Source organism: Lacerta agilis, chromosome 4, assembly GCF_009819535.1.
Source record: "Lacerta agilis isolate rLacAgi1 chromosome 4, rLacAgi1.pri, whole genome shotgun sequence".
Taxonomy (NCBI): domain Eukaryota; kingdom Metazoa; phylum Chordata; class Lepidosauria; order Squamata; family Lacertidae; genus Lacerta; species Lacerta agilis.
The window spans coordinates 76265441-76291911 of NC_046315.1; the positions used below are offsets into that span (position 1 = coordinate 76265441).

General features: G+C 40.2%; 2 protein-coding genes across 2 annotated transcripts; both read right to left on the minus strand.

Moving 5' to 3' along the window:
- Window positions 1–444: 444 nt before the first annotated feature.
- On the minus strand, window positions 445–26084 carry TMCO3 (transmembrane and coiled-coil domains 3). The gene is made up of 13 exons (XM_033147714.1): window positions 26043–26084; window positions 23156–24025; window positions 21679–21858; window positions 20642–20833; window positions 18334–18462; window positions 17958–18050; window positions 16392–16578; window positions 9848–9965; window positions 8405–8600; window positions 6785–6935; window positions 4967–5046; window positions 2925–3074; window positions 445–1371 (listed from the first exon to the last, which is right to left on the minus strand). The coding sequence occupies exons 2-13, from the start codon at window positions 23672–23674 to the stop codon at window positions 1258–1260; spliced, it is 2109 nt and encodes a 702-aa protein (XP_033003605.1). The 5' UTR covers window positions 23675–24025; window positions 26043–26084; the 3' UTR covers window positions 445–1257.
- LOC117045008 (small nuclear ribonucleoprotein E) lies at window positions 11247–11553 on the minus strand. Its single transcript, XM_033145799.1, has one exon. The coding sequence runs from the start codon at window positions 11532–11534 to the stop codon at window positions 11247–11249; it is 288 nt and encodes a 95-aa protein (XP_033001690.1). The 5' UTR covers window positions 11535–11553.
- Window positions 26085–26471: the final 387 nt, after the last annotated feature.

The window sequence follows — 26471 nt, forward strand, 5'->3', positions numbered from 1 at the left end:
TTAAGTGCTTATGCTCACAATGTTAAGTAAATAAACCAGAAAATAACACTTGCAACTGTATCTTATTTTTCCTTCTTTTAATAATCTCAATGTGTGGGGGGGGGACGGGACAAGAAATTTTCTGTAGCGGGTACCACCAGACCTTGCTACGCCACTGGCCACAGCACATGAAGCAACATGAAGTATGGATTTTTGGAAGCTGCTCAGAGCCACTATAGCTACATATAGAATGCCACTAAGATTGTTAAATAATCACATTTTCAATATTAGACTTGGAATCAAATAAGGTGGAATAGTTCACCATTTAGTATGTGTCTATCTTTATAAGAATTAAAGACATGGACTTTCCAGTATTTATTCAATGTGACTAGATTCTGAGTTTTTCCTTCTTGCTACTGGTATTTAAATGATGGTTTATCCAGTGAAGCAACACAAACCTAAACGTATCTTCCAAAAATAGTTTTAATTTAGTTTCAATGTCTATGTTTTGGTTTTGAACTATTAACATGATCAACACAATAAATTCTTGCTATTCATACTAAAAAGTCATTTCTGATCACAACAAACATTTTTGTCAAAAAATGTATGAGACAGATCAATGTTACAAATAACTACATTATTTAAAATGCATCAATTAAGTGTAAATTTAGGCATATTAACTTTCAGTCCTTTGATAGCTGTAGCAGTTTTCAAGCTTATATTTGAATGAAAAAAGTTAAAGTTTGTATAGCACTGAAAATATATATGTATTGTGGCCGTTAGATTTGGATACTAACTTATTACATAGTTCTTTAACAGTGCCACAGGCACTATAAATGTTAATTAAACTTACTACACTGACTGTAAATAACAGGTTGTATCTAGCACTACACATGTGCAAGTGGAATAGACTTCTGTTCACACTATGGGACTTCACTTTCCTCTCCCGCAGGCCCCTGTGTATCTCAAAATCTGCTCCACAGAGTTGGGGATGCTCAAGGACTGATTGGGAGGAGCATAGGGGGAAAGAAAGGTTGGTGAAGTCCCATTGTGTGATCAGTGTCTTTCTTATGCAGTGCTGGATTCTGCCTGGTTATCACAAAAAGGCACACCAGTCAGTTATTGGAATTGAAGACTTTTTGTAAAAGAAATAAAGCTTTTTGGGGGGACGACGACACACAGGCTCTTCCTCCAAAATTCAGGCTATGTAGTGTGGAAAATTCTACATTTGTTGATTATAAATATGCTTTCTTCATGAAAGATTTGTACTAAGTAACTTTAGCAACTTAATCGTCTCTCAGATCTTGGTACGCATTTCATAATCGCAGCTCTCCAGAGTGCTGGTGCGAGCAACTGGCTTAGAGTAGTCACACTCAATATAAGGAGGTAGACCTAAAAATTGGGAAGCAAAATGTGTTATTTCTGTGAAGAAAAACAATATTAGCAGAAACCCACTAAAGCATTCAAAGATATCCTTCCACCAAGGCCAGTGTCTTCTATTCTGACAGTGGCTCTAGGCTAGGGTCTTGGGCAAAGGTCTTTCCCAGCCATGCTCCTATGCATGCAAAGCACATGATATGACGCAATTATATTTGCACACTTGTGATAGTCTTAATCCATTTCCCTCCCCAAAATCATGACATCTGCCGTGATGCAGCCTTTGAATAATTTTGCCACGATACTTTTTAAAGGCATCAATTAAATGCATGGAAATTTTTCTTGTACTAAAATAATACTCAGAACTAGCAGGTCATAAAAGTTCCATCTGGAGAAGCCATGACATCTTTACCTACCCAAACGCACAGATAGATCAACATCAACAAGAGCGTTTGAGAGATCAGATGAAGAAGTAAATATTACTGGAGTAATGAAGATAGTACAGCAGTGTAACAGGGCATCTGATAGTCTTCACCCTATATTTTTTAATGCCTTTTTTAACAAGTGACTCTGAAACTGCTCCACTGGGTTGCCCATTATCTGCAAGCATTATTAATATAGTTTCATTTACCAGAGGTTGCTTACGGACCTCAGAATGAAAACTCTTAAGGTCTCAGCAGTCCTCTTCATCAGTCTGGGACCCAGCCTTAGGCTTTCCACCCACAAAAACATTAGGCTGCTTCTGATGCTACAGCATGAAGGTAACTAAGACAATGGCAACTAGAGACAACGTAATCCACCACCCCACTTATGCAACAGATACTTATTCTATCCCACAAGTAGATCACCACACAGTGCTTAAAAATAAAAGGATTGTCATTATTGTTCTATTACCAGGACTTGGAAGATAGCACAATCAAACTCAATATGCAACAAGCAACATTTTATGGCAAGCCACGCCTTCTTATTCCTTTAATTATTACCCATCCAACATGCCCTTTAATATTTGTCAATCTACAGCTAAAATACTACTAGAAGTTGAGGCTGGTGGAGTCCAGCTTTTGGAACACATGTATTTGACATGGCCTAATGAAACTTTTGTGCAAATTTCCCATTAAAGAAGATTGAACCCCCAAACAGCCTTGGTAAAGCAAGTTAAAGCAAATGCAGTAGCTAGAATCTCTTCTCCCTTCTGAAGTTTTTGTTTCTACCCATGGCTGGGGAATGCAGGCCTACCACTATTTTGCAAGGGGGGAAAACAGCTGGGTGGGTTTGAAAAGGAACTAGAATGGAGGTAAAACGTTAACCAGCTCTTCCCCCTCTCTTTCTTTTACTAATGAAGCATTAAGACTCCAAAGCTGTTTCTGTTTAAAAAGGAAAAAAAAGCTTAAAGAAGCTACCCACAACTGCGTATATAAAAGTCTCAGCATCACTTAAGTTAACCATTTTACCATATTGGTTTTATTACATGTGAAATGGCTTTATGGCTGTGTGGGGATTTGAACTGTGGTCTCTCCTCACCACCAGCCTGGCTCTCCGTGAAATGGCTTTATGATGTCATAGCTTACCTCTCGAGAAATTATACCCGTTCTGCGTGCTCTACTTCCCAAGACAAAGGAAAATTCACTGACTTGAGCCAAGCCTGCAGATACAATCCATTTGATGTACTGACTGCTCTTTGGAAGAATCATAGAAAGGACAAGCACTGCCAGGAAAAACTGAGAGAGAATGTTTTTAACAATGCAGTGGAAAAAACAGGAACGTTTACGCTGCTTAAAATAAAATAAGGTTAAGAAGTTATTTAATTAACCACAGTTATCTAGTTTATACTGATTAGCAAAGCAGAACAGATCAGATTGTAATCTAGGTAATCTTTACACAGCATACTAGATTAAATTTGAAGTGTTTAGGGTTGTATCTCAGCTTTGTAACAATGAGAAAGCTGCTCACACAATAAGGCTGTCTTTTTCCACTGCAGACACACTGTGCCTTCCAGAGCCTCTGCTGAAGGGCAAGGCATCCCACAGGTGAGACCAGGAATGTGGTACAGGGGATATGGGAGTGTGAGTGGGGAGATTCTAAACAAATTTTCCCATTCCACTGCAACTTCTGCACCACATTCCAGCTCCCAGGAGAAGCTTTTTGCAATGCTGGTGGCTGCAGTAGTGAAGACTTCATAAGAAAGTTGTTGCTTAAGTGGAACAACTCCTAAAAGAACTGGACACAATTATTCTCATTAATTTCAATAAACATGGGCTTTAACTTAGAATGCCTGCTTAAATTTTATAGTTCTGGAAAAGTTTCAGTCTGGTAAAAAAAAAAAAAAACTTCTACAAATGTTTATGAAATAAGAGAAAAAGCTTACAGACTTGTGAGTTGCAATTCTTTAAGCAGTTTGTACACTTCTGATGGGATTAAATATAGCTTCTCTTTGTATATTTTAAGCCAATCTAGTGCTTTATACTAACATTAGAGATCAAAACAATATATTAAGCATAATATATTAGGGAGGCTTGCCTGGCACCGATTCAGATATCTTTTCAGTACTACATGAATATATTTCTCTGCTCCCAGACATTTAGTTGCTAGTTTTCCTGCTGTCATTGCTGACATTTTATCTGAGTAATCTTCTGTAATTGGGCAATTGTTCTGATAACTGAATCTGATAACTTTTAAAATACAGTGGTACCTCTGGTTACGAACGGAATCCATTCCGGAGCCCTGTTCGCAACCTGAAAGGTCCGCAACCTGAAGTGCCATGTCTGCGCATGTGCGCGACGTGATTCGATGCTTCTGCGCATGACGTCATTTTGTGCGTCTGCGCATGCGCAAATTTCCAAACCCGGAAGTAACCCATTCTGGTACTTCTGGGTTCGGCGCATTCGTATCCCGGGACGAACGCAACCTAAAGCATTCGTAAGCAGAGGTATGACTGTATTAAATTGTTTAATATAGAATTTCAGCCTATATATCTCACACTGATGTCTTACTGTTGTTGTTTCTTTGACTAATACAGACACAGTGGTACCTCGTGTTACGTACCGCCCCCCTTACAAAATGCTTTGGGTTATGCGCTCCGCTAACCTGGAAGTAGATGCCCCTTGTTGCGAACTTTGCCCTGGGATGCAAGCGGAAGTTGCGCTCCGGTGGCGCGGCAGCAACAGGAGGTGCCATTAGCGAAAGCATGCCTCATGTTAAGAGCGGTTTCCGGTTACGAACGGACCTCCGGTTACGAACGGACCTCCGGAACAGATTAAATATGTAACACGAGGTACCACTGTAGTAATGATTAATAAATTACTGCTGCATTCCCACAATCTGCATTCAGCAGCCTGAACCGGAGCCAAGACTGCAGTCCTAATCTCACAAAACTGGGAGTAAGCCCCACTGAATTCAATAGAACTTTTGAGTAGACATGGATAGGATTGCATTGTAAAATAGAAACCTGTGGTTAGGTTCCTGGGGGAAAAAATCATCGGTTGTGTCCTTCATCTAGCATTCTTAAGCCACAGAATACCAGTTGCAGGGAGTGGGGTTGCAGTCACCATAGTAACCTAATACAAAATATCAACTTTATTCAATTTTATTCTAAAGTACTGAATATATATACCTTCATTATTACCACTGAAAGTGTAAGGGACAGCAAGACTGTGAGTTCATATATTACAAATGTAGGGAAAACATGAAGGCCTGCAAGAGAAAAAGAAGCATCTTACCACTATTGTGACTTTTTTTTCTAAAAATTGCAATATTTATAAAAGAGCAGTGATGAAATATTGACAGGAATCTTTCTTAAAGCTTATTGTTGAGTTAAGCATGCCATATTAAAGAATAATATTTTAGATGTTTTCATTTTACCCACAATATTAGAGAGGTTGCATAATTAAGGTGGAAGTGCCATCCACCAGATGCAGTATTTTAGCCTAGAGTCTGCTATAGAATCTGTCTCTAAAGCGTAATGGTGATGCTTACTAGCTGGTTGTTCCTGAATTAGGTAAAAAATAAAAATCCTTTCAGTAATGTTACTAGGTGACTATCTCCACTGAGCTATCAACTATGACCCAAGGTCTCACTTTTGGTCACTTACTGCCAGCACAAACTTCATGAACGCATATGTGAAATTAATATATTTTTGACCCTACATGCATCACTTCACACTTGTTTATATTGAATTGCATTTGCCATTTTGCCACCCATTCGCTCATTAAAGAGAGCCCTTTGAAGCATTTCACAATCCCTTTGAACCAACCTCAAACAGTGTTGAATCATCAGCAAACTTGGCCACCTCACTGCTCACCTCTAACTCTTCATTGCTTGTGAACATGGCCCAATACAGATCCTTGGGAGGACTCCACTTCCTACATTCCTTGATCAGGACAACTACCCATATATTCGTACTCTTTGCTTCCTGTTATTTAACCAGTTCCTGAGCCACAAGAGGACCTTGCCTTTTAGTCAAAGACTGCTAAGCTTACTCAGGGGTCTTTCATGAGGTACCTTGTCAAAAGCATTTTAAAAGTTCAGATGCGCTGTGGCAACTGGATCATATATGTCTATATACAGTACTTGTTGACACTCAAAGTTATAGGTTAATGAGATGGAATGTACCCTTGCATAAGCCGTGCTGGTTTTGCTTTAGCAACAACTTGTGCTTTTATATAATTGGCCATTTTATATTTAAGAATACTTTCCACAAGTTTTCCTGGGACATGCATAAAGCTAACCAGCCCAAATTTCCAAGATTCCCCTGGATCCCTTTTTAAAAACTGGTGGTACATTAGCTACTTTCCAGTCCTCAGGTATAGAAGCTGATTTGAGGGATGTTACATAGGTTCCAATTTCTTGATCCACCTTGCTCCTAGATACCATGTCACCTTCGCTCCTGCAATTATTGGGACTTCTTTCCAGTCCCTGAGCTGTGTGATGTTTCAGTTCAGTTTTAAACTAACAACTCCCCCTTCCCTCAGAGAATGTGAACTGCAAACACTCTGGGACATAAAGAGCTACTTAGGTTCATATAAGGAACTTTTATCAATCCAGCTCTTCAATTCTTTTTCTTTTTATACAGTTCCGCATGTCATATCACAAACTGCTTGAAAGTCATTTTAATATCACAGGTAGTTTGTCGTGTATCATGGTGGTTGCAGATCAAGAATAAGCCTAATGACTTTGGAGGATCCATAGTTCTTCGGAGTCTAGTCCAATAGTTTTGTCTACCTGAATAGTTAGAGTACTCAAACATTCTGTGCCTTCACACCATCACCCACCAACTGATGCCAATAGGCTTCACAAGCACAATGCAATTGAAATTCCAACAAGCACAATGCAAATGAAATTTATTCTAGTTATTACAAATGTACATTCCTTTCCCTTTGGCTGTTATGCTGGTGAAAATAATAATCATTTATATATATTTGTAATAAGTTACCTATAGATGCAAAGAATATGATGGCAAGAAAGTCACGTATTGGTTCAATACAGGACATAATTTCTTCAGTAACCATATGACCCTGAGAAGATATAAGTGCTCCTGCTAGAAAACATCCCAATTCCATTGAAACATCCAATAGCTCTGTGATCTGTTAGGGGGTGAAAAAGATTTTTATTACTATTTTGTGTCTATTAATTAACTTTTCATTAACCACCTTGCTTAAAAATTAAATACTACATGCAAATCTTTTATAACACTATCCTTGTTTAATGAAAGCACTATAAATTCAATAATTAAAGTTAGAGGAAATAAGAAATTTTAAGACTTCTAAAATTGTAATCTTTTTGTGAGTTATAAAATGGTCTCTACCTTCTTTGATTACCTGTTAACCCAGTTCCTAAACACAATTTCACTATAGTAAATCCACTTGAAATCCAAACTAGTCACACTAGCATCTCTCACTAAATACAAAGGAAACTTACCATATTAATGTATTTAGGCAATGCAATGATCTAACTGCAAGTGGCCATGCAGACTTGATTTTAAGAAATGTATATGAATTTTGCTTTTAGAAGCTTGTTTTATATTACAGAGAGGTTGTTGTGTAAATCTGTAGCAGCAAGGACAAAGAGTCTTCCTGCATCTAAAAGTCTAGTTTATTGTGGCATGAGCTTTCCTGAGCAACAGTGCACTTTCTCACATGCATGATGGACAATATCTAAATGTCTAAATGGACAATATGTTATAAATACCGAGAAAACAATAATTTTCTAAGAAAGGGAGGCCAAAGGCAATGCAAAACGATTAGATACACCTTCTGGTCTAATGCATATCAAATAACTGAAGAGTAAAAATGAACATAAGATCCAGTCAAAGCATAAAAGTATTTGCTTATATTCTGTATCTTTCTATGCCTCTTAATTACTCATCTCTTCAATCTACCTGGTTGCATGGAAGGACTAGTCTGCATGGAATCAGTTAACATTTGGCTCTTCCCCTCTACCCTGCATTTACCTTCCAACCCCACCTGCCTGGCATCTTATAGCCAATCCAGGAAGAAGAGCACTGCTTATCAGCTTCCTCCTCCTTAGTCTTAGCTGTAGAACCCAACAGAAAAGAAGTTGGCTCTGCGTGTCATTGGCTCTAGTGCCACCTGCAGTTGACCTCCCTGTCAGCAGTCCTACTGGCCCAAATGGGCACCAGGAGATTTAACATATCCCCTTCTCATAAAGTTGACATAACTTCCCAGAGATGACCCAGATAACAAACTTTGATGGCAGGCCATGATGTCTGCAATAATGGCAGCTATATGGGTGGAACTTTAGCTATACAATAAAGGAACTTTAAGCAAGGACTATGTATGCACAAGCATTTTAAGCTATGCACAAGCATTCTTATGAGCAGCCAGCTTTCTGACTGGTCCAATATTCATTTAAAACTTACTTATGAAGATGGTTATTAAATTTGTTGACATAAATTTCTATGTAATTTACATATTCACGTATGAAGCCAGCTTCCATGAATGAAATCTACATTTTCTCCAGAAATTCTTTTCAAAATTAATATATCACCGTATCATGTGCAAGTTAAAAATAAAGAAATATTTGGAAAAATTACCATTAACATAAGAAACATAAAAGCAGATATTCCCAGAACTAGAATTTCCTTATTTCCTTTGCTTTCCGTATGCAACTTGCGGTAGTATGGTCCTATTAGATAAGTCTTTAAAACAAGACATATAAGCAAGGCAGCAGCCAAAGAAAAGAGAATTTGTCCAATCAGCATCAATATTCTCAGTATTTCCTTGAAGGTGCTAGGGGAAAAGAACAAAAAGTCAGTTCAGTGTCATTCTAAAAGCTCTCTTAAAATGATTTTTTCTTATTAAACGGGAAAATGTGTGCATAAATCTATATCTGTCATTTACAGTTTCCTAACCTGCAATTCCTGCAAATGTTAGACTACAACTCCCATCATTCCTAATCACTGGCCACATTGAAGGGGTCTGATGGAAGTTGGATTCCAACAGCTTCTGGAGAACCACAGGTTAGCAACACCTGGTCTTAAAAAGAAAAGAAAAGCAGATCTGGGGAACAGTTAAGCTAGAATAAAAGTTGAGCCTTATCTAATAAATATTTTTGAAAGTGGTGTGTCTTGTTTGCCCTCTAAGCATTTGAATGCCTCAAGATATCATGTGAAAGTTCCTGAGGAGGAGGAGCCAGTTTTTTGTCTATGTCTAGCACTGACCACCATTTTGAATCAAGATGGTGAACCAAAATGTTCCACACCGCACCAGTGCCAAAGGATCAGAAAATATCACCGCCCACTTTGGCATGATGGTTCCAGAGAATGGGGAGTGTGTTTTGGCCTGCATTTGGATACTGTCACATGTCATTTAGAATCCAGATGTCAGACGGAACTGTATAACCTGCACCAATTTGGACGTCACTGAAGTTACTGTTGCCCAATTTGGCATGACAGTGCCCATGTTGAATTTAATCTATATTTGGATACCACCGGACACCATTTTGAATCCAGATGGTATACCGAACCATTCAAAACTGCTACTAAAAATGAGCTACTAAATGAGCTATTAAAATATTTAGAACCGAATTAAATTGACATTTGAGTCACAATATAAAGAGTATTAGGATGTATTTAACATCTAAGCCCTATGCATGTACAAATGATAGCATGTACCAATTTTGTGGCCAGTCCCTCTTCAGGAACTTACATATCAAACTCAGGGCATTTGAAAGAGCAATTTGAAGGTAGAGGAGCTGGACTAATGAAAAGAAAGTTGACATAGAAACTCAAATTTATTTATAGTTCCAATTCATTTGCACCTCTGAACAGCAGCATGGAAAGCCAGTAATTATGTACCATGAATGTCAACAGTAGATTAGTTATTAGATGTATGATTAAACACTTCATTGTATTCACACTTTAAGAGACATGCAGCATGAAGGAAAATAAGCATAACATGTACACAGTCCTGAAATCCTTGGAGGAAAGGCAGGCTAAAAATGTAATGAATAAAAGCAAACAAATGAACTTTGTTACCTGGAATGAGTGCCAACACCCGCTTGAATAAGAGTTGGCATAACAGCTATAAACAAGCCAAGCTGTACATCCTGCATAACCAACATTGCAAGCAGAACACTGCTGTAATCAATATCTCCTGGGAGATTAAAAAAAAGAGGCAGATGTTAAATATGTTCAATAACTGCAATATTAATAGTGTCCGTTTCCTTGATAATTATTTGCCACTTATCATGAACTTGTTATATAATATCTATTCAGTCCAAACTCATACATGTGAAAATATTACAGAAAGAAAAATAAAATGAGTGTCTAAGAAAGTGTGTGCAAGAAGGCACAACTTTCAGAATATCTATTATTGAATGGCAAATCAATGGGAAGGTCATTTTGAGCCCCAAAATACAAGCCAATACAATACAAATACAAGCCAAGTTCCAACATAATTTTGTTGCCATGCACTTTATGCTGCAGCATACCTGTATCTGCTGGATCCAAGATTCAAGGGCAGAAATGTAAGTGATGACTGCACTGCTTCTGTGTTTGACTGCATTACAAAGCAAGCAGCACACTTAGGGCCTGATGAGGAAAGCTTATTTTCTGCAGAGTACAGAACCTATTGGGCCAACATATTTGACAGAGCATCTGGGATTCTGCCAAGCATAACTTTCCTGCAACACAGTGGCAAGACCTTCTATGCACAATACAGTCTCTGACACCTCCTGTCTCTTACCTACTTCAAATTCCTCCCTCTTCCGTAACACGTGAAAGAAACTGGTCTATGTTTTGAAACACACCAAAACAAGAAATAAACTGACATATGAAAGGGTAGAAGCTTGTTTCAACTTGGGCAAACATTCAGTTTTTAGATGTCCATGATAAATATGATGATAAATATGAAGAAACTGAAACTTATTAAAAGAATAAATACTAAATTTCACGTGGGGTTCAGTAAGTTTTGTTCCTCCTCCCCTCTTTTTCTCAGCTCTTTTTATGTCTGCTTAACACTGGAGGACTGGAGAAGACGTAATAGTTTTCAGAACAGTCATCTGTTTCACAATAATGCTGGTAGTTTTTCTTAAGTTTGCCTGCTCTACGGAAGCTTGCAAAATCATAAAGATGAACTTCCTGACAGTTGAGCAGCTTGTAACTCAGTTTGTAACAAAGATTTAAAAAAACAAATGAGTAATTATTGTCTGAATAAAACCTACTTTTTTTTTTACTAACAAAAAGTTTTATTTATAAAGAACAACAGTTCAACACCAATGTAGAAAAGTTATTGAAAATTATGCAAGCACAAATTAAGTAACTGGCTTCATTCTTCACTCTTCAGACACCAATAGTAGAATTGGGAGTGATACCATTAAACCACTGCATATTTTATTCTATAGGTTAAGAGATTAAAATAATAAGCCAAACAGGCTCAATAGCCATTTCTAGTTACACTCTGTAGAAGAGTAATATTGTCTCCATTTAACATGATTCGACCCAGCTGTTTCCTTGATTTTGTCTTGGAGTGAATATCCTCAGCATCATCCAGAACCAAGTTCATATATTCATCAAATCCAATAACACAGCCTTCTATCCTCATGTTCACCTGTTCATACAGCCACACCTGAATTCTGGACCTATTCTGTAGGTATCTGAAGATGAGGTTGATGGGCTGAACCATCACTTTCTGCACCTTCTGGCACTGCCCACGGTACGCCATGGCCAGGAGCTGGGCTGGGAGGAACCCCCAACAGGATGAGCCCTACCTACTTAGGCGGGACCGGGCAGCTCATAAAATCTACTTTTAATATACCAGTCATAATTCTATGGTAAACCAAGCTATGCATATCAAACTGACTTTCAATATGTAAAGAGTACTTTTTAAAAGTACTGCATTTTCTCTCTCTGAAAATGTCCACCCTGCCCCAAAAGGTATGGGTTTCTTTATGGCTTCAAAATTCTTGAAAATTTTACAAATCCAGTAGTTCCCAATCAACTTAAATTCAGAGGCATGCTGTCTTGTCTCTGAACCTGGAGGTAGCATACAGGGGTGGATTTTGGTCATATGGTGCCCTGAGCAAGGACAAAATTTGGCTCCCTAAATTTTTATTTGGTCCCCTCCCCCCTGTTGCCTTCCATTTTGCTCTTAAGTGCACTATATCATAGCTGCAGAAACTCAATCACCTGTCTGACCAGGGCTTAACTTTGAGTAGGTACCAGCATAAATAATGGTTTTATATTATACTAGCTGACCCGGCCACGCGTTGCTGTGGCTAATAATGTGGATTGGAAAAGGAAGTATAGTGGAAAAGAGGAAATGTATAGTTTTTATACCTTATTTTGTTGAAGTGTAGGATGTCTGCAGTGTGTTTTGATCTGTAGTTGTTGTCTTTGTGCAGTTTGGAGGTGTTTGTGGTGGGACAGGATATGTTTTGGATAAAATATAAATGAATTCCTAAGTCCTTGGGACGGGGTAGGTTTTCTGAAAAATATAAATGAATTCCTATGTCCTATAAAGAACTTAGAGATCCATTTTAAATAAAAGTACACCTTCTACTCATGTAAAAACAGCAGGGAGGCCCCATAAATAACCCAGAGATGCATTTTATTTAAAAGGGGACATTCTAGTCATTTAAAAACATGGTGATTTCCGGACGTCCATTGGCCGGACTTAGAAGGTGAGTGAGCCGTATCCGGCCACGGGCCCTAGGTTGTCTACCCCTGGTGTAGCCGGGTAAGGTGTTGCCATGGCGTGCGTTTTTGGGCGGGCTTGTTTCTGTGCACGCGGTGGAGGCTTAAGTCGGGAGGCGGCGGGTAAAATTTGTCTTTCTGGCCGGCATGGTTGTGGATGTGTGCGAGGTGAGTGTGCCAATTGAGGAGGCGCGTTTTTGTGGTGGAGTGGCTCTGTGCAGGCGGTGGAGGAAGCAGCCAAAATCAGGACTTGGGTAAGTTTTGTTTTTTTGGCATCCTGGTTGTGGAGGTGGGCGAGGTGAGGGAGGAAATAGCGGCCACAGCTTTTTTCTCCACCTTTGCTCTTTACAGGCGGTGTTTCCATTGTTGTAAAGTCGCGGCCTGTGGAGGTGGGCGAGGGGAGGCAGCAACTTGAGGTGGGGGGCTTTGCGGGTTACGGTTTGTGCGCCTCGGCTCCACAACTGTGGATACGTGTGAGGCGAGTGCGGCAATTGCAGAGGCGTGGTTTTCCGGCGGACTGGCTGTGTGGAGACGACGGAGGAAGCGGCAGAAAGTGGGAATGGGGTAAAGTTTCGTTTTCGGCCCTCGGTTCTGCACAGGGGGTGGTGAGGACGCAATAAGCTCACTCTGTGTAAAAGTCGCTGCCTGTGTAGGTGGGCGAGGGTAGGGAGCAACTTGTGGACGGGGGTTTACCGGTTTGCGGTTTGCACGCCTTGACTCTGCGCGTGGGCGACTTGAGGTCGGAAATGGCGGACGGCGCTTTGCAGGTCCGCGCGGGTTGGGCAATGTCTTAGGGCGATCTGTCTTTCTACTGGCTGCTGGCAATGCTGGTCGAAAAAGAGGAGGAGGGGCTAGAAACGGGTGCACTGGGACTTCCGGTTTGGTGCCGGTCAATGGCGGACGGGAGCTGAAGAGCTCCGGTTCCCCGAGGGGTTTTAGGGGCTACCGTGCCTGCGCCGCGGGCCCCTTAAAGCCACGGGAAGAGCGTCCCGTGGACCGTGGTCTCGTGGGTCCCCGACGTGTCGTCCCCGCTCCCGATTGACCCTCGTAAGGGGGAAAATCGGGCGAGCGGGGATCCGACACGGGACTGAAGAGACGGCTGCCCCCGGAGAACAAAGCAGCGATCCCGCCAGACTTGAGCGCCAAGCATTTCCTGTCAATTTAAAGAAAAAAGAAAAAATCCCGGCCGCTGTAAGTACGGAACTAATTGGATTACAATTTAACAATTGGCAACCGGGAGGGATGTCAAAAGGAAGCCCGTCCCTCTCCTTTGTTGTGCAGAGAAGATAACTTAGTTTCAAGTAGCTGCAGCTGCACCGTTAGATACAATGTTGCTTTGAAGTACTTTGACAGATGAGATGGATTAAATCCCTGCGAGGGGATTGAAGATTTTGGAAATATCTCTTTTGTGGATTTTTGGATTGTTATTGGCACCCTGTCTCAGGGGAAAATGGCGCTGGGAAACTAGCAGTTAAAGATGGAAAATTACTGACACTTGACACCCTTTGTCTTCTTCAACCATGCTTGCTTTCGTTTTTAAACTGATCTTAGATCCGGGCATTACCCAGGAACAAAGGACAACCCTTTTACAATTAGAACTGATGAATCAGAAAATGGACTTGATAAGGTTTAATTTTAAAGAAATCTTTTATGGATCAAGGAAAAGTAGTCAGATTTGGGAGAACTTTGACAAACTGGAAGTAAACTTTGCCAGGGAGCTGGAGGAAATACTGGAGAAATGCAATAAAGTGACTGAGCAACCCCAAGGAAATGGAAAACCCTGTTGGAGTGAGAGACACAGGGCTGATGCTTCGGCTGGAAGAGTAACATCCTGTCTCTGGAGTGGGAGTCCAGAGATGAAGGCGAGAAGATTTTTGAAGACACAAGTGGAAGATAATCCAAACTACGAAATGGAGTTGCTGGAAGATGAGAGTTGGTGTTCCCCGAGGTTCCCAGGGGGGAAGTTTATAAACTGTGAGCTGACACTGAACAAGGAGGATGGAGGGAGATGCAAAGATGATTGGTGGGTGAGCCTGGGAGAGTGTAGGAAAATGGTAAGAAGGGGGATAGGGTGAAAATGATAGAATTTTAATTAGGACGGCTTTATGGTACCCTGAAGATAGCGTGTTAAGATTATATGACTTTGAATTAGTGAAGAGATATGTGATTGATTATCAGCAGCAGTTTAAATAAGAAGAAATATAAGATTGATTTAAGAATTATTATGTGATATTACAAGATGTTAAGTTTTTATGATTTTGAACTAAAGATATCTGAATGATTATTAAGGTAAAGAAATTTATTGGAATATTTCAATAAAAGTGGATATGGATAATGGATTTTAAAGTTAAAAATGGATGTTATCAAAGTATATTAGTATTGAAAGCAAAGGAGGGAAAACGGGGGAAGTCTTTTTTAGAAGATTTGGAACAAGAATTCCTTTTATCTGTAAAAGTAAAGGGAGGTTGGCGTTTTGTTATAGATGCATTTATGTTTAGGTTTGTTTGAAAAAAGTTGTATGTTGTATTTGTGTATTGTTTTTGTGTTTTTGTTTATATGGAAAACCAATAAAATCTTAATAAAAAAAAAATAGAAACGGGTGCACTGTGCTATACCCTCAAACGTCCACTGGAGGGGGTAAATTTTTTAGATGTAAAATCATATTTCTACCTATGAAAGGTGTGGTATATTTGCAATCCAGGTACACAAGATCACTCCCATATACCCATGGAATGTTGTGTTCAAATTCAAAGAGAATCGGTCAAGCGGTTACGGAGCATTGCGGCTACATCAAACGACTGATCTTGAACGTTTTTATATTACTATTATTATTATTATTATTTTATGCCCACTTGGCTCAGTGCCCTGTGCAGGGGAACTGCTCACACCACCCTAAGTCCGGCGCTGTAGCATATCTCCATGACTAGTAATAATTTATAGTCTTATTCCCCATAAATTTGTCTGATTTCCTCTAAAAGCCATCTAAGTTGGTGACCATCCACACTCTTGTGGCAGTGAATTCCATAGTTTAACTATGTGCTGTGTAAATAATTGTTTCCTATTGGGTGTCCTGAATCTCCTACAATTCAGTTTGTAGTATTATGGGAGAGGAAGAAAAACTCCTCTAGTTCTCATCTGCAACAGCTGTGCGGAACTCATGATTCAGTTCCATAATTAGCCCATTCATCATACCAGTCAGATGACAAAATACAATTGAAAATATAAAGCTACACGTGTAGATGTATTAGCAGGAGTCTATGAAGATGTCTTATTCTCAAGCTTTTATATTTTCAGTAGATTATATCTAAAGCCTGCATGTATGCTTTTCTAGAAGTCTATTACCATACATGTCTCTTGAGGCTTGCATTTCATAGAAACCAACTTATCTCGCACAGAAAGCATTATGGAGTGCTGTGATTAGACATGCTGCAGGATAAGTTCTGTTAACTCAGATATCGGCTGAGAAACTAGGGATAGAATCTTCAGAAGTTATTAACTGCATGGAAGGCACTGGATCTCAAATCTAGCCTTCCAGACACTTTGGACTACAACTCCCACAATTCCTGACCCTTGGCCATTCTTACAAAGGTTGACGGAAGTTGTGGTCGAAAACATTTGGAGGGTACCAGACTGGAGAATACTATGAAATGTTAAGGGTAACTGGAAAATTTGGCAAAAATAAATGGATCCTTAATGGGTAAAGAACTCAGGTAAGGACCATCACTATGCAAAACTCTCATTATTTAACTGGAAGTTAACTGATAGTTAAGAGCACCCTTCTACAACAATCAAAAGTTCATTAGTACCTTTTAAGGTTAATTCTTTTTGCCCATGTGTCTGGGCTAAGATTAAATGGAAGACTTCAGTAGGTTAAGGATCCACCTACCTTCTTTATCTCCCCGAGCACTCCCTGCAAGGAATCTGGATACCAATGGTGTGCTTGATAATGATAAACAAGTAGCAATGAAAACACTCTGTGTTGCTCTAATTTGTAGCAAGTGTCCCCACAGTAAGCCAAATGCAATCATCAGGAATGTCATGTAACAGGGTCCTTGCAATGCTATCTTCCACACCTTTGAAAATAATGGTCACTTAGATTAGCATAATACTATTTCAACATTGCAACTATTAATCCTTTAAATTTTATGCTAAAATTTAATGCAATACAACTTCAGAATATATATCCTGAGAGTTCTTTAGACAACCAAAACTGTTCTTAAATGTAATTGTTTCTGGATCTATTTAACAATATGAATTCCAAGAAAAGAAGAGTTCGCCATCCCTGGCAAATAGATTATATTATGCTATAGATTATGAACTGGGAAACTCACACCTGCTTAATACAACCCTTGTCCTCAATGTTTAACTGAAAAAAGTGCTAGGATATATATTATTACAAGCAGCAAACAAACAATCCTACAATACTGAGTAAATTGTTAACTTGTGTTCAAACAGTAAATAAGCTGTTAGTAAGGCAATAACTCTTTAGCATGTAAGCGTTCCCATATAAAATTTATTTATAGTAGCTTGATGGACTCTTTCAGCTCACAGCTCCCAAAGTGGAGTCCAGAGGCAAAGCAAGATGTGGAATGACAACCCAGCGAAGTGTTAAAGCGGCTGTGATGAACACAGCTATGCTCTAGCAAAGAAGCTTGGAAAGAATTAAAAGCTGAGCACAAGCTGGAAGGTCAGTGGAAAGAGAATGTAAAAAGGAGTAATTGAGAAGAAAGAAAAACGGTACAAACAGGTTTGCCAGCTCAGTGAGAACCCAGGCAGAAGAGCAATATTAAATTGCCAGGTTAACACCACCCACTATGCCAACCCCACTTTCAGACTTTCAAGACTTGCACTGCCCTGGAGGTACTTTCCCATTCAGAGCTGTTGCTGTACTATCCACCTTACTGCTCTTCCAACTTGCCCAGTTATGATGCAGTTGCAATAGTCTCTCTTCTCTCAGTCTCTAGCCCTGTTTTTTTGTTTTTTTTGTTCCTAGGCAGCTGCAGCCTTTGCACCTGGGGACCAATCATGCCCTAAATATGAGTCCAACCCATTTCAGACTAAGGCTCTAGCACAATGTTCTCCCCAACATGCTAGCTTTCCACGTGCAAGGGTTTTCTTTTGTACAGAAGAGCATCTGAGCCCACACTTGCCATCTGAAGTGGTATAACCCAGACACAAATCTGCCACCTCAGGGAGAACTAGGTCTCTGTGTCTATGTATTCTAGGAGAACATGTGTTTATTTTAAAAAAAAATAACCCTCCGCAAACTGTAGAAGTCTTTTAAAAAGAGGTGTTAAGAGAATAACAACAACAACAACAACAACAATAGTACTAATAAATGTCTAGTCAAACAACAATTTTAAAAAATCATGCAAATTTGAACAATCCAAAATGCTGGTTTTCTCTTGGATTATTTGCAATGCTGATGCACATACATTTTATGGAGCAATACCTTTCTTAATCTGTCCGGGGAAAACTCCAAGCCTACGAGGAACAGTGTGTAGAATACACCAAATTCTCCCAACGTCTCTACTTGCACAATTGACTGAAAAACACAAGTTTATTCAGTTGCCACAGGTAAGTCCTTTAATTGTTTCAAAATATAGTCAACTTCTGCAAAAGTAGCAACTAGAAGTCCAGTCATGCTATACATATCTGCTTACATCTTACTTCCACAATAAGGAAAGCATACACAAACCCCTTAATGCACTTACCTCTCCGGAGCAGATTTTGGGGCTGTACAGGACTGGGTGGGGGAGAGGAAGGAAGAGCCCTGGTGCATAGATTAATATCAGCTTATGTAACATTGAACCTCTCCAAACTCTTACCTTAATGCTGTTTAATCCTGATGGTCCTAAGAGTACTCCACAAATAATGTATCCAAACATAGTTGGTAATCCTATTGTTGTACATAACCACCCACAAGGCAAAGATAGCATTCCTATGGTGACAATATCCTAATAAAACAAAAATAAAATAAAAGCATTCCACACACATATGTCAACATGCAAAGCAAGGGGACATACTACTGATCCAGGAAGGAAGAGGATTCATGGATCATCACTGGGCCTTTTCATGGAACACTACATTCCTGAAACACTACCTGCAGTTGAGTGGGACAAGGAGCAAGCCTTGGGCTCCTCTGCTCTGCTCTTTCTCCAAGAGAGTGAAACCTCTTGAGAGAGATTTTAAAAAGTATCACTCATTACACATATGAAACATGAAATGGAGATAAAGCTTGTGTTAATATTAGTTGGGAAATACTTATTCCAACATTTTTTTAAAAGACAAAAATAAAAAATACTGTATTTTTGTCATTAGTCCTTATAAGTGTTGATTTTCATTTGTTCTGGGTAACTCCTAATACTAATATCCAAGGCTTTCCCCCCTACCAGAACAGCGTTCTGTTACCTCTCAGCTGGGCCCCAGAAGTTGGGGGAGAGGCTTGACCAGCAAAGCCTCATTGCACCCCCGGCTCATGAGGACATCCTCCCCAGAGCCTGAAGATGAGGGTTCTGGAGAAGGTCTCCTCGTGAGCTGGAGGCACAGCAGGGCTTTGCTGAGGCTCTTCAGCCTCCTGGTTAACAGCTGATGTGTTTGAAAGCCATGCCTCAGCTGAGCAAGCCCTGAGCTGCTCTGGCTCACACTAGTCAGAAAGACATATAGATGGGGGGCTGCTCATTAAGCTGGTCAGCTGAGGCACAGAAGCCTCTCCACACTTCAGGTGAGCTGGAGAGGTGCATTGGTAGGGGGCCATTAAGCTGATCAGCTGTGGTGTGGAAGGCTCCCCTTGCCTCAGCTGAGCAGCCTCAACAAGCCTCTGGCTGGCAAAGAGATCTCCCAGCCCCACCCCAAGAGGATCTCTGAGGTGGGTACTTCTGAGGGATGTGCATTCCGACACCTTTCTCTCTAGGAAAAAAACACTACTAATATTGCCCTTTGTTGGTACTGGTTTCACAACAATTCCATTTCATTTGTGAGCTGGATGAGCAGCCCAGGGTGGAATGACATTTATGGGGCATATCACATTCTTACTTGGGTTTAATTTTTTCCCCATAGCTGTGAATAGAATCAGATCACAAATTCTAAATTCATTTTTTATACCAGCTGTCACTAAAAACTAACCCAGTACAGCTCCATAAGAACAGCTACTGTAGTTATGGCACACAGAGCTCAGATCAGAAGCTCTTACATACACAGGAGTTCCTATATGAGCAAGGACTTCCCTGGTGCCTTTAGTGTCAAGGGCAGGCATAGGCAACCTCAGCCCTCCAGATGTTTTGGGACTACAACTCCCATGATCCCTAGCTAACAGGACCAGTGGTCAGGGATGATGGGAATTGTAGTTCCAAAACATCTGGAGGGCTGAGGTTCCCTATGCCTGGTCAAGGGCAACTCAAAAATAAACTCAGCTTCCACAAAACTGTGGGTAATGGGAAAGAGCTTTGACTTGCAGCCATAGATCCACCCTAGAATTTATTCTACATTAAAAGCAAATGGAGGGATCATAGTAGTATTTTATACCACTTTTAGTACCAGAACTCAAGACTTCTCCTATATACATAATGGGACTGTAAAAATGTTCACATGTTTAATAATGGAGCCTATCTAGAAGTCTCTTTCAGTTAAGGCAGAGTGATATCTATATCAAATAGCTACTTTGTATATGGCAATTATCTTCCTGTTGAGTGTAATCCTGGTGGCAAACACAAGTTTGTGGTTGAATAATGTCTATAACAACCATCCAAGGCAAAGTCTAAGAAGATGCTTCACAGTCTTTCAAATAAAAGAATGAAGGATCTTGAGATAATCATACAAGCTACTGCAGTCCAATGTAGCACCTAACGTCACCATTTTGAATTCTCAGAAATAGAGGAAATTCATATTTATTATTTTTGCCAGGTTTCAATAGCAGCATTTTTAATTTGGCAAAACCCAGTAGTATTTTAAGATATGACAGCAATAAAAAGTTCCTGACACCTGGATATAACACAATTACAAACTGGTACTGGCAAATAACTTTAATATGTTTATAATTGTTGTTTAGATTTCTGTCTTTGAAATGTAAGTATACAGACAATACTCACTTTTAATTTAAGTTTTATTAATATGCTCAGCCCTCTTTACATACATTACCTTTATAAAATGGTGATCCGCACGTGGAATGGTAGAGTCTCTGGGCTTAGTAAGTATGTACTGATTGTTTTGGGAATCAATAAGCATGCTTAGACCCAAATCATCTTCTACTACCCGTTTTGAAATATTTCTTTTAGTATCTGCTTCATCTTCTTCAACTCTTAAAACAGCTTCAAAATTCACTCCCCTCACCTATCAAGGAAGCAAAGGTTTTCATTATTGTCATCTATTTATTTTTGTTTGTTTTCAGAGTTTAAAAGGAAATAATAATAATGAGCAAGCAATCCTATGGTCTCAGAGGGTATCCTCAGAGGTCACAGAACAGTGTGGACCTCCCTCTCTGTGGGCAGAGATCTGGCCCTGGAAGCCTTCTGATTGTGGCTGAAGAAACCTCCATTGGTCTCTCTCCAATGACACTCCAGTGGTTTTTATGGTGAGAGATGGTCCTTGAAGTATTGCAGTCCTGAGCTGTTTACGGCTTTATAGGTCAAAACCAACACTTTGAATTGGGCCCGGAAGCCAGGATCGGTTTAATATGCTAAAACCATTTTGCCCCAGTGAGCAACCTAGCTGCTGCATATAACGTGTAGCAGTAAGCCAGACTATTCTTACAACACCAGGATTTCAGTTTTTATAAATTGTTTGTATTGCTTTAAAATAACCTTTAGGTCAGCGATATCAATCTTGTGTATCTGTTACATTGCCATTTTTTATTCTAAAAGTTTCTAGTTTTGCTACTTTTAATTTCTACAGTTATGTGGGTTACATATAAGCTACTATGTATTTCTTGCCTCTCACCACTGAAGAAAACTTGCAGTTGCTGTCTTGGAATACTCCCCATTGCATTGGATCTCAAATCAGAATTTATATTGCAACAAGAAGAAATGAAAGACTTCTTATTTATTCTGCCAATATGCCACTTAACTGGAGAACACAACATAAAAATACTTAATAACAATACTTTTGATAAATTGTTATATAAGATAGTAATTAGCAGAATTCAATAGCTATAAAAATCCCTCTCTAGATAAACTTACTGACTTGTTGTCATCAAAGGCATGCTCTCCTATTTCCTCTTCAAGCCTATCAGCCGCTTTTCTTACATCTTCAAGAATCTCATCAAGAATGGATAAACTTTTATTTTGATGCTGCATGTTTTTCAGGGCTTCAGCCTGGTGTTTCTCTGCTGCTAGAAGTTCAACATATTCTGTTTCTTCCTGTTAGAATTCATAAAAAAATTTCTAAGATATTTTTTGAAAGCTGAAATTCACAGAATGAACATTTCATTTTGTTCAAGTTCTTAAAAAAAAACTTTTTAAAAGCTGCAGAACAAGTACTTCAAACAAAGCTTCCTGAGGTCCTTGAATTGCCTTTCAGCTAGATCCTCAATGAAGCTGGAGTGAAATCCTTAAAAAGTCCATTTTATAATGACAGTCAACATTGCAGAGTGTTTACTCCTTTCAGTAGCCATTATTTATTAACTGTAATTATATCCCACTTTTCACCCAGGAAGTACATGATGACATACATGTTTTAAGGCTGATATATAGCAATTTACTCAACATCACCAGTGATTTTATGGGGAACTATGGGGTACAACATAACATCTCTCTAGGTATGCAAACCTATATCTCTCTTCTCATTTCATTATGTGGTTATTGTCATTCTGCAATCACCCCTTCCAATGACCACACTGCTGGAAAAGGAGTTACAATGACCTTGACAAAGGAGCAGTCTCACTGATTGTATATCCTCTGCTGTCATAGCAACCTTTATGGGCATGCATGCACTTCTTCCTTCCTTACTTAAGAAAGGCATCTCCTTGCCCAGTAACAGCGGAAGTAACAGATTTTTAATTCTGGATGATTTAATGTAGGGGCTTTGGCCACCTTGTCAAGAGCTAATGAAGTCTGCTCCTATCAAAGGCTTATGAGCATAACAAATGATATGCAGCAGCCTGCCTAATCAGTCATGAATTCCTGTCCTGTCTCTGGGCATCATACATAGATGCATAGCATCTATAGCCCAAATATGACCACTGATAATATGGGAAATTCTACATGCATTGGCTTTTTTTGCAACTTTTGGCCCTAAGGGCGATATCCAATGTTGATCATATTCAGAATAGAGCCATTGAAATAAACAGACTTAATAGGTCTACTCAGAGTATAACTAACACTGGATACTGCCCTAGCCAGGCTTCCTCAACCTCGGCCCTCCAGATTTTTTGAGACTACAATTCCTATCATCCCTGATCACTGGTCCTGCTAGCTAGGGATCATGGGAGTTGTAAGCCAAAAACATCTGGAGGGCCAAGGTTGAGGAAGCCTGCCCTAAGCAAAGCATTATCTCAAAAGTAATGTGATGGGTGTGATTCCCCCTCCTCCACCAAGCACAGCTGGCAAGTTTGTTGAAACCAACCTAATACTTTGTTGAAACCTGTCTATAGGCAGTAGCTACCTTGACATCCTTTAGTTTTACAACATTAAATTTTCAACTGTAGAGAGAACTAACCTTTATTGCTGCTTCCCTCAAAGCTTCCAATCTCTGCCGACTACTTTCCTTCATGTTCACAACATCTTTATAATCACCTTGTAAAGCTCTTTGGAGTCCGTAGATTGCTTGAAATACGGAGTTTTCACTTTCATTCAGCTCCTTTTGAAAAATTTCAAATGTGTGGACCTGAAAAGTTCTTTCTGCAAGTGACAGCGCCGAGTCCTTTTCTACTGCTCTTATTGCACTTTTTAGTTTGTTGAGAACCACATTCTTTTGACGCAGGAGTCCAGATAGCTTTCTGCAGTTTTCTACAAGCCATTGTTTCCTCTGTGTAACAGCAACTCCTCTACCACGATGCAGCTTTATTGCATGTTTCACTATATCTTCATGTTCCACAGGTGCTATTAGTTGACAGCAAAACAATGATGCCAACACCCATAAGGAAAAAAATCCAGTTGCCTTCATGGTCCAATTATTACCAATCATAGGAAAGCAGTCAGAAATTATCCCAAACTTTCCATCATATGCTTTTTGCATCTCAGATATATATGCAGTGTGATCAATTAATAAAAATTAGCTGTCATTCTTAGTATACTGCTGAACCAAATATGAATTCAAATTCCAGAAACCAGAAGATGAAAATACCTTAGGCACTGCGCACTCTTCTTTCTTCAAGGTTACATTGTTTTTTATGAAAAACATCTTTCTTGGTCTGCTTTTTGTCCAAAACATAGCACTAGCTAACATCTATCAAGATGTAAAGAGGTTCTACTGAAAAATATTTTAATATATTTCCCTTGAATTATATCAAATACTCTTCAATTAATTTTCACTAATGGAATGGTTGCTTGATCTTCTTATATGGACAATAAATGATGATTCCCAACTCTGCATTTCAAAACAAAAAAGTAAAATGGCTACTTACTGAGAGGTTTTTTTATTACAATCAAGCAGTATTTAAATGTTGTTAAATAAAATAAAGTACAACTGATTACATTATTTTAATTTCCTATTAACTAACCTAGCTGTGTACAAAAGAACAATATGAAGAAAAGGAATCATATAAGCCCAGGGCCCTTCCTGCTTCTCTCATCTTTCTCTACCACCATGTCCTTCCTTAGAGCCATATACGTATTAAAGCTTCTAATTCTTACAAGTTACCATGTCTTTTCACTCCTCTTCCACACAAACCATCAGTTACTTTCCCTCCCTTTGACTTTTCCCACCTCCATTGCTTTTGTTATTGTGCTCCTCCTTTTGCATGCAACACCTCATGCTCTCTACTTGTCAAGCAACTTCCTCCTCGCAGTCAACAATAGTGAACATTTCCCTGATCTCTTCCTTTCCAAATTTCTCTGGTCTACATAGACCATAAACCTATTAAAGTATGGCATGGCTTTGTTCTGTACGATAACCAGGAATATGTGATGCTGCAAATCCATGTTGTTATGGAGTGGTCTGGGGACCTGAGTTTTGGAACTCGGGGGCAGCTCCTTGATCTCCTGCTCTTTGCTCTTCCCAAAAAACCTTTTGTTGTTTTACTTTGATGATAGGGTGGTTGATCATAGTGCTGGTGAGATCCCAATGTACCCACTGTCTTAATTTCCTAGAGGCATCTATACATATAAAATACAGTAAAGACATGCAAATTTGTGTATCATGTGCCCTGCCAAGTGTGTTAAACAGCAGTGGATGGCCACTAAAACTTCAGATCCATCAATCCTGTCAAAGATAGCTCCAGGTTTTCAGGTACTCCCAAGCAAGACTTATTCCTCAGTAAGATCACATTCCTTACTTCCATAATACTTAATTCACTAAATACTGATAAAAGACGAAGAAGGGTAGATTAAAGATTGTGCTGGAGCTATGGCTCAATTCAGCATCACATTCAAACATCTATGGACCGCAGGGAGTGGTCTGATGACCTTGATTGTGGCTGGCACCAACTACTTATATATATAGGAGAGAACATCTAGTCCCAGGAAAGGCGTTTATGAAATGGTCATTAAAACACTAGTTATAGCAGACCATTTACATCAGCCCTGACCAAGGTGCATAAAGGTGTATATCCTTTTCGTCCATTGGAAGGAAGAAATTCTGAAGCGGCGTCCACTTACCAAACTCCCAACGCCGCTTGCTTTAAAAGGCAGGGCAGGTCATGTCCAGCAGAAGGGAGAGAAGCAAAACACTATCATTCCTTTGGTGCTAAAGATGTAACAAATGGTGGAGATTTGGTGGGGAGGAGGGAGGGAGAGGAAGAAGCCGCCGCCGGCACCCCACCCCTCTTTTTTGGGGGGAGGGGGGAAGGATCCAACTCGCTAACAGCCACCCTCTGGTCCCATACTCAAAACAACCAACAACAAACGCAGGTCCAGCACTGCCACCTTTATGACGCCACCTTAGGAGCCAACTCCTGGGGCTGAGGTCACTTCAGGGGCCCTGCCCAATAAAACATTGGATGGGTCCAGGCATGGGTGTAACCAGGATTTATTTGAGGGGGCAGGCATTATGTTAGGGGAGGCAGAGCCAAGTTATCTGTGACGCAACTGGTCAGTCAGTTATATTTATTTATTGATTGATTTTATTTATTTATTTATTTATTTATTTTGGGGGGGGGAGTCCAGCGACTCCAGCCCCATGGGTCTAAAAGGCCCCCGGCTCTAAAGTTGATGGACACTGCCACTCAAATCGTGTGCTTGCACCGTGTCATGAGATCACACGCGAGGGTGGGCCGCCGAAGGCGATTCAGGATCCGGTTTCGGAGCCTCTTCCTTCTTTCATTTTAACCGCCCGCAAACCTGGATCCCTCAGCCTCGTCAGGGCCGACAAGAAAGTGAGGGAAAGAAGCGGGGGTGGGCGAACGACATAGCTGTTCCTCTCTCTACCCCACCTCGCATCGCCTCACCTGCACAGGGAGGTCCCACCGCAGCCGAGCCGCCGCCGAACCGCCGGAGAAGCCGAGCCACGTCCCCATCCTCCTCACCTCCACGCCGCCACCCTTCCTCGTTCTCTCAGGTGACCAATAGAATCCCTCGGAGGCGCCGCCTAGCCAAGCTCGCGCCCCGCCCACAGCCAACCAGAACGGAGGGCTCCGCCCCCTCTCCATAACGAACCCCTTGCCATTACCTCACCCGTCAAAAACCACCACCACCAACTCAGCTTCTCTCAGCGTGAAGGAGCGACTCGCCGGCGCTTTCCCTCGCTTTCCTTTTTTTAACGACTTGTGGGAAATGTAGTCCTCCTGGTGGACTGCCTCAGTGCGCTGTGGGAAATGTAGTGAACGGGATTGTTTATATATACATGTACAGTACAGTGTATAGAGGGAAAGAGAGGT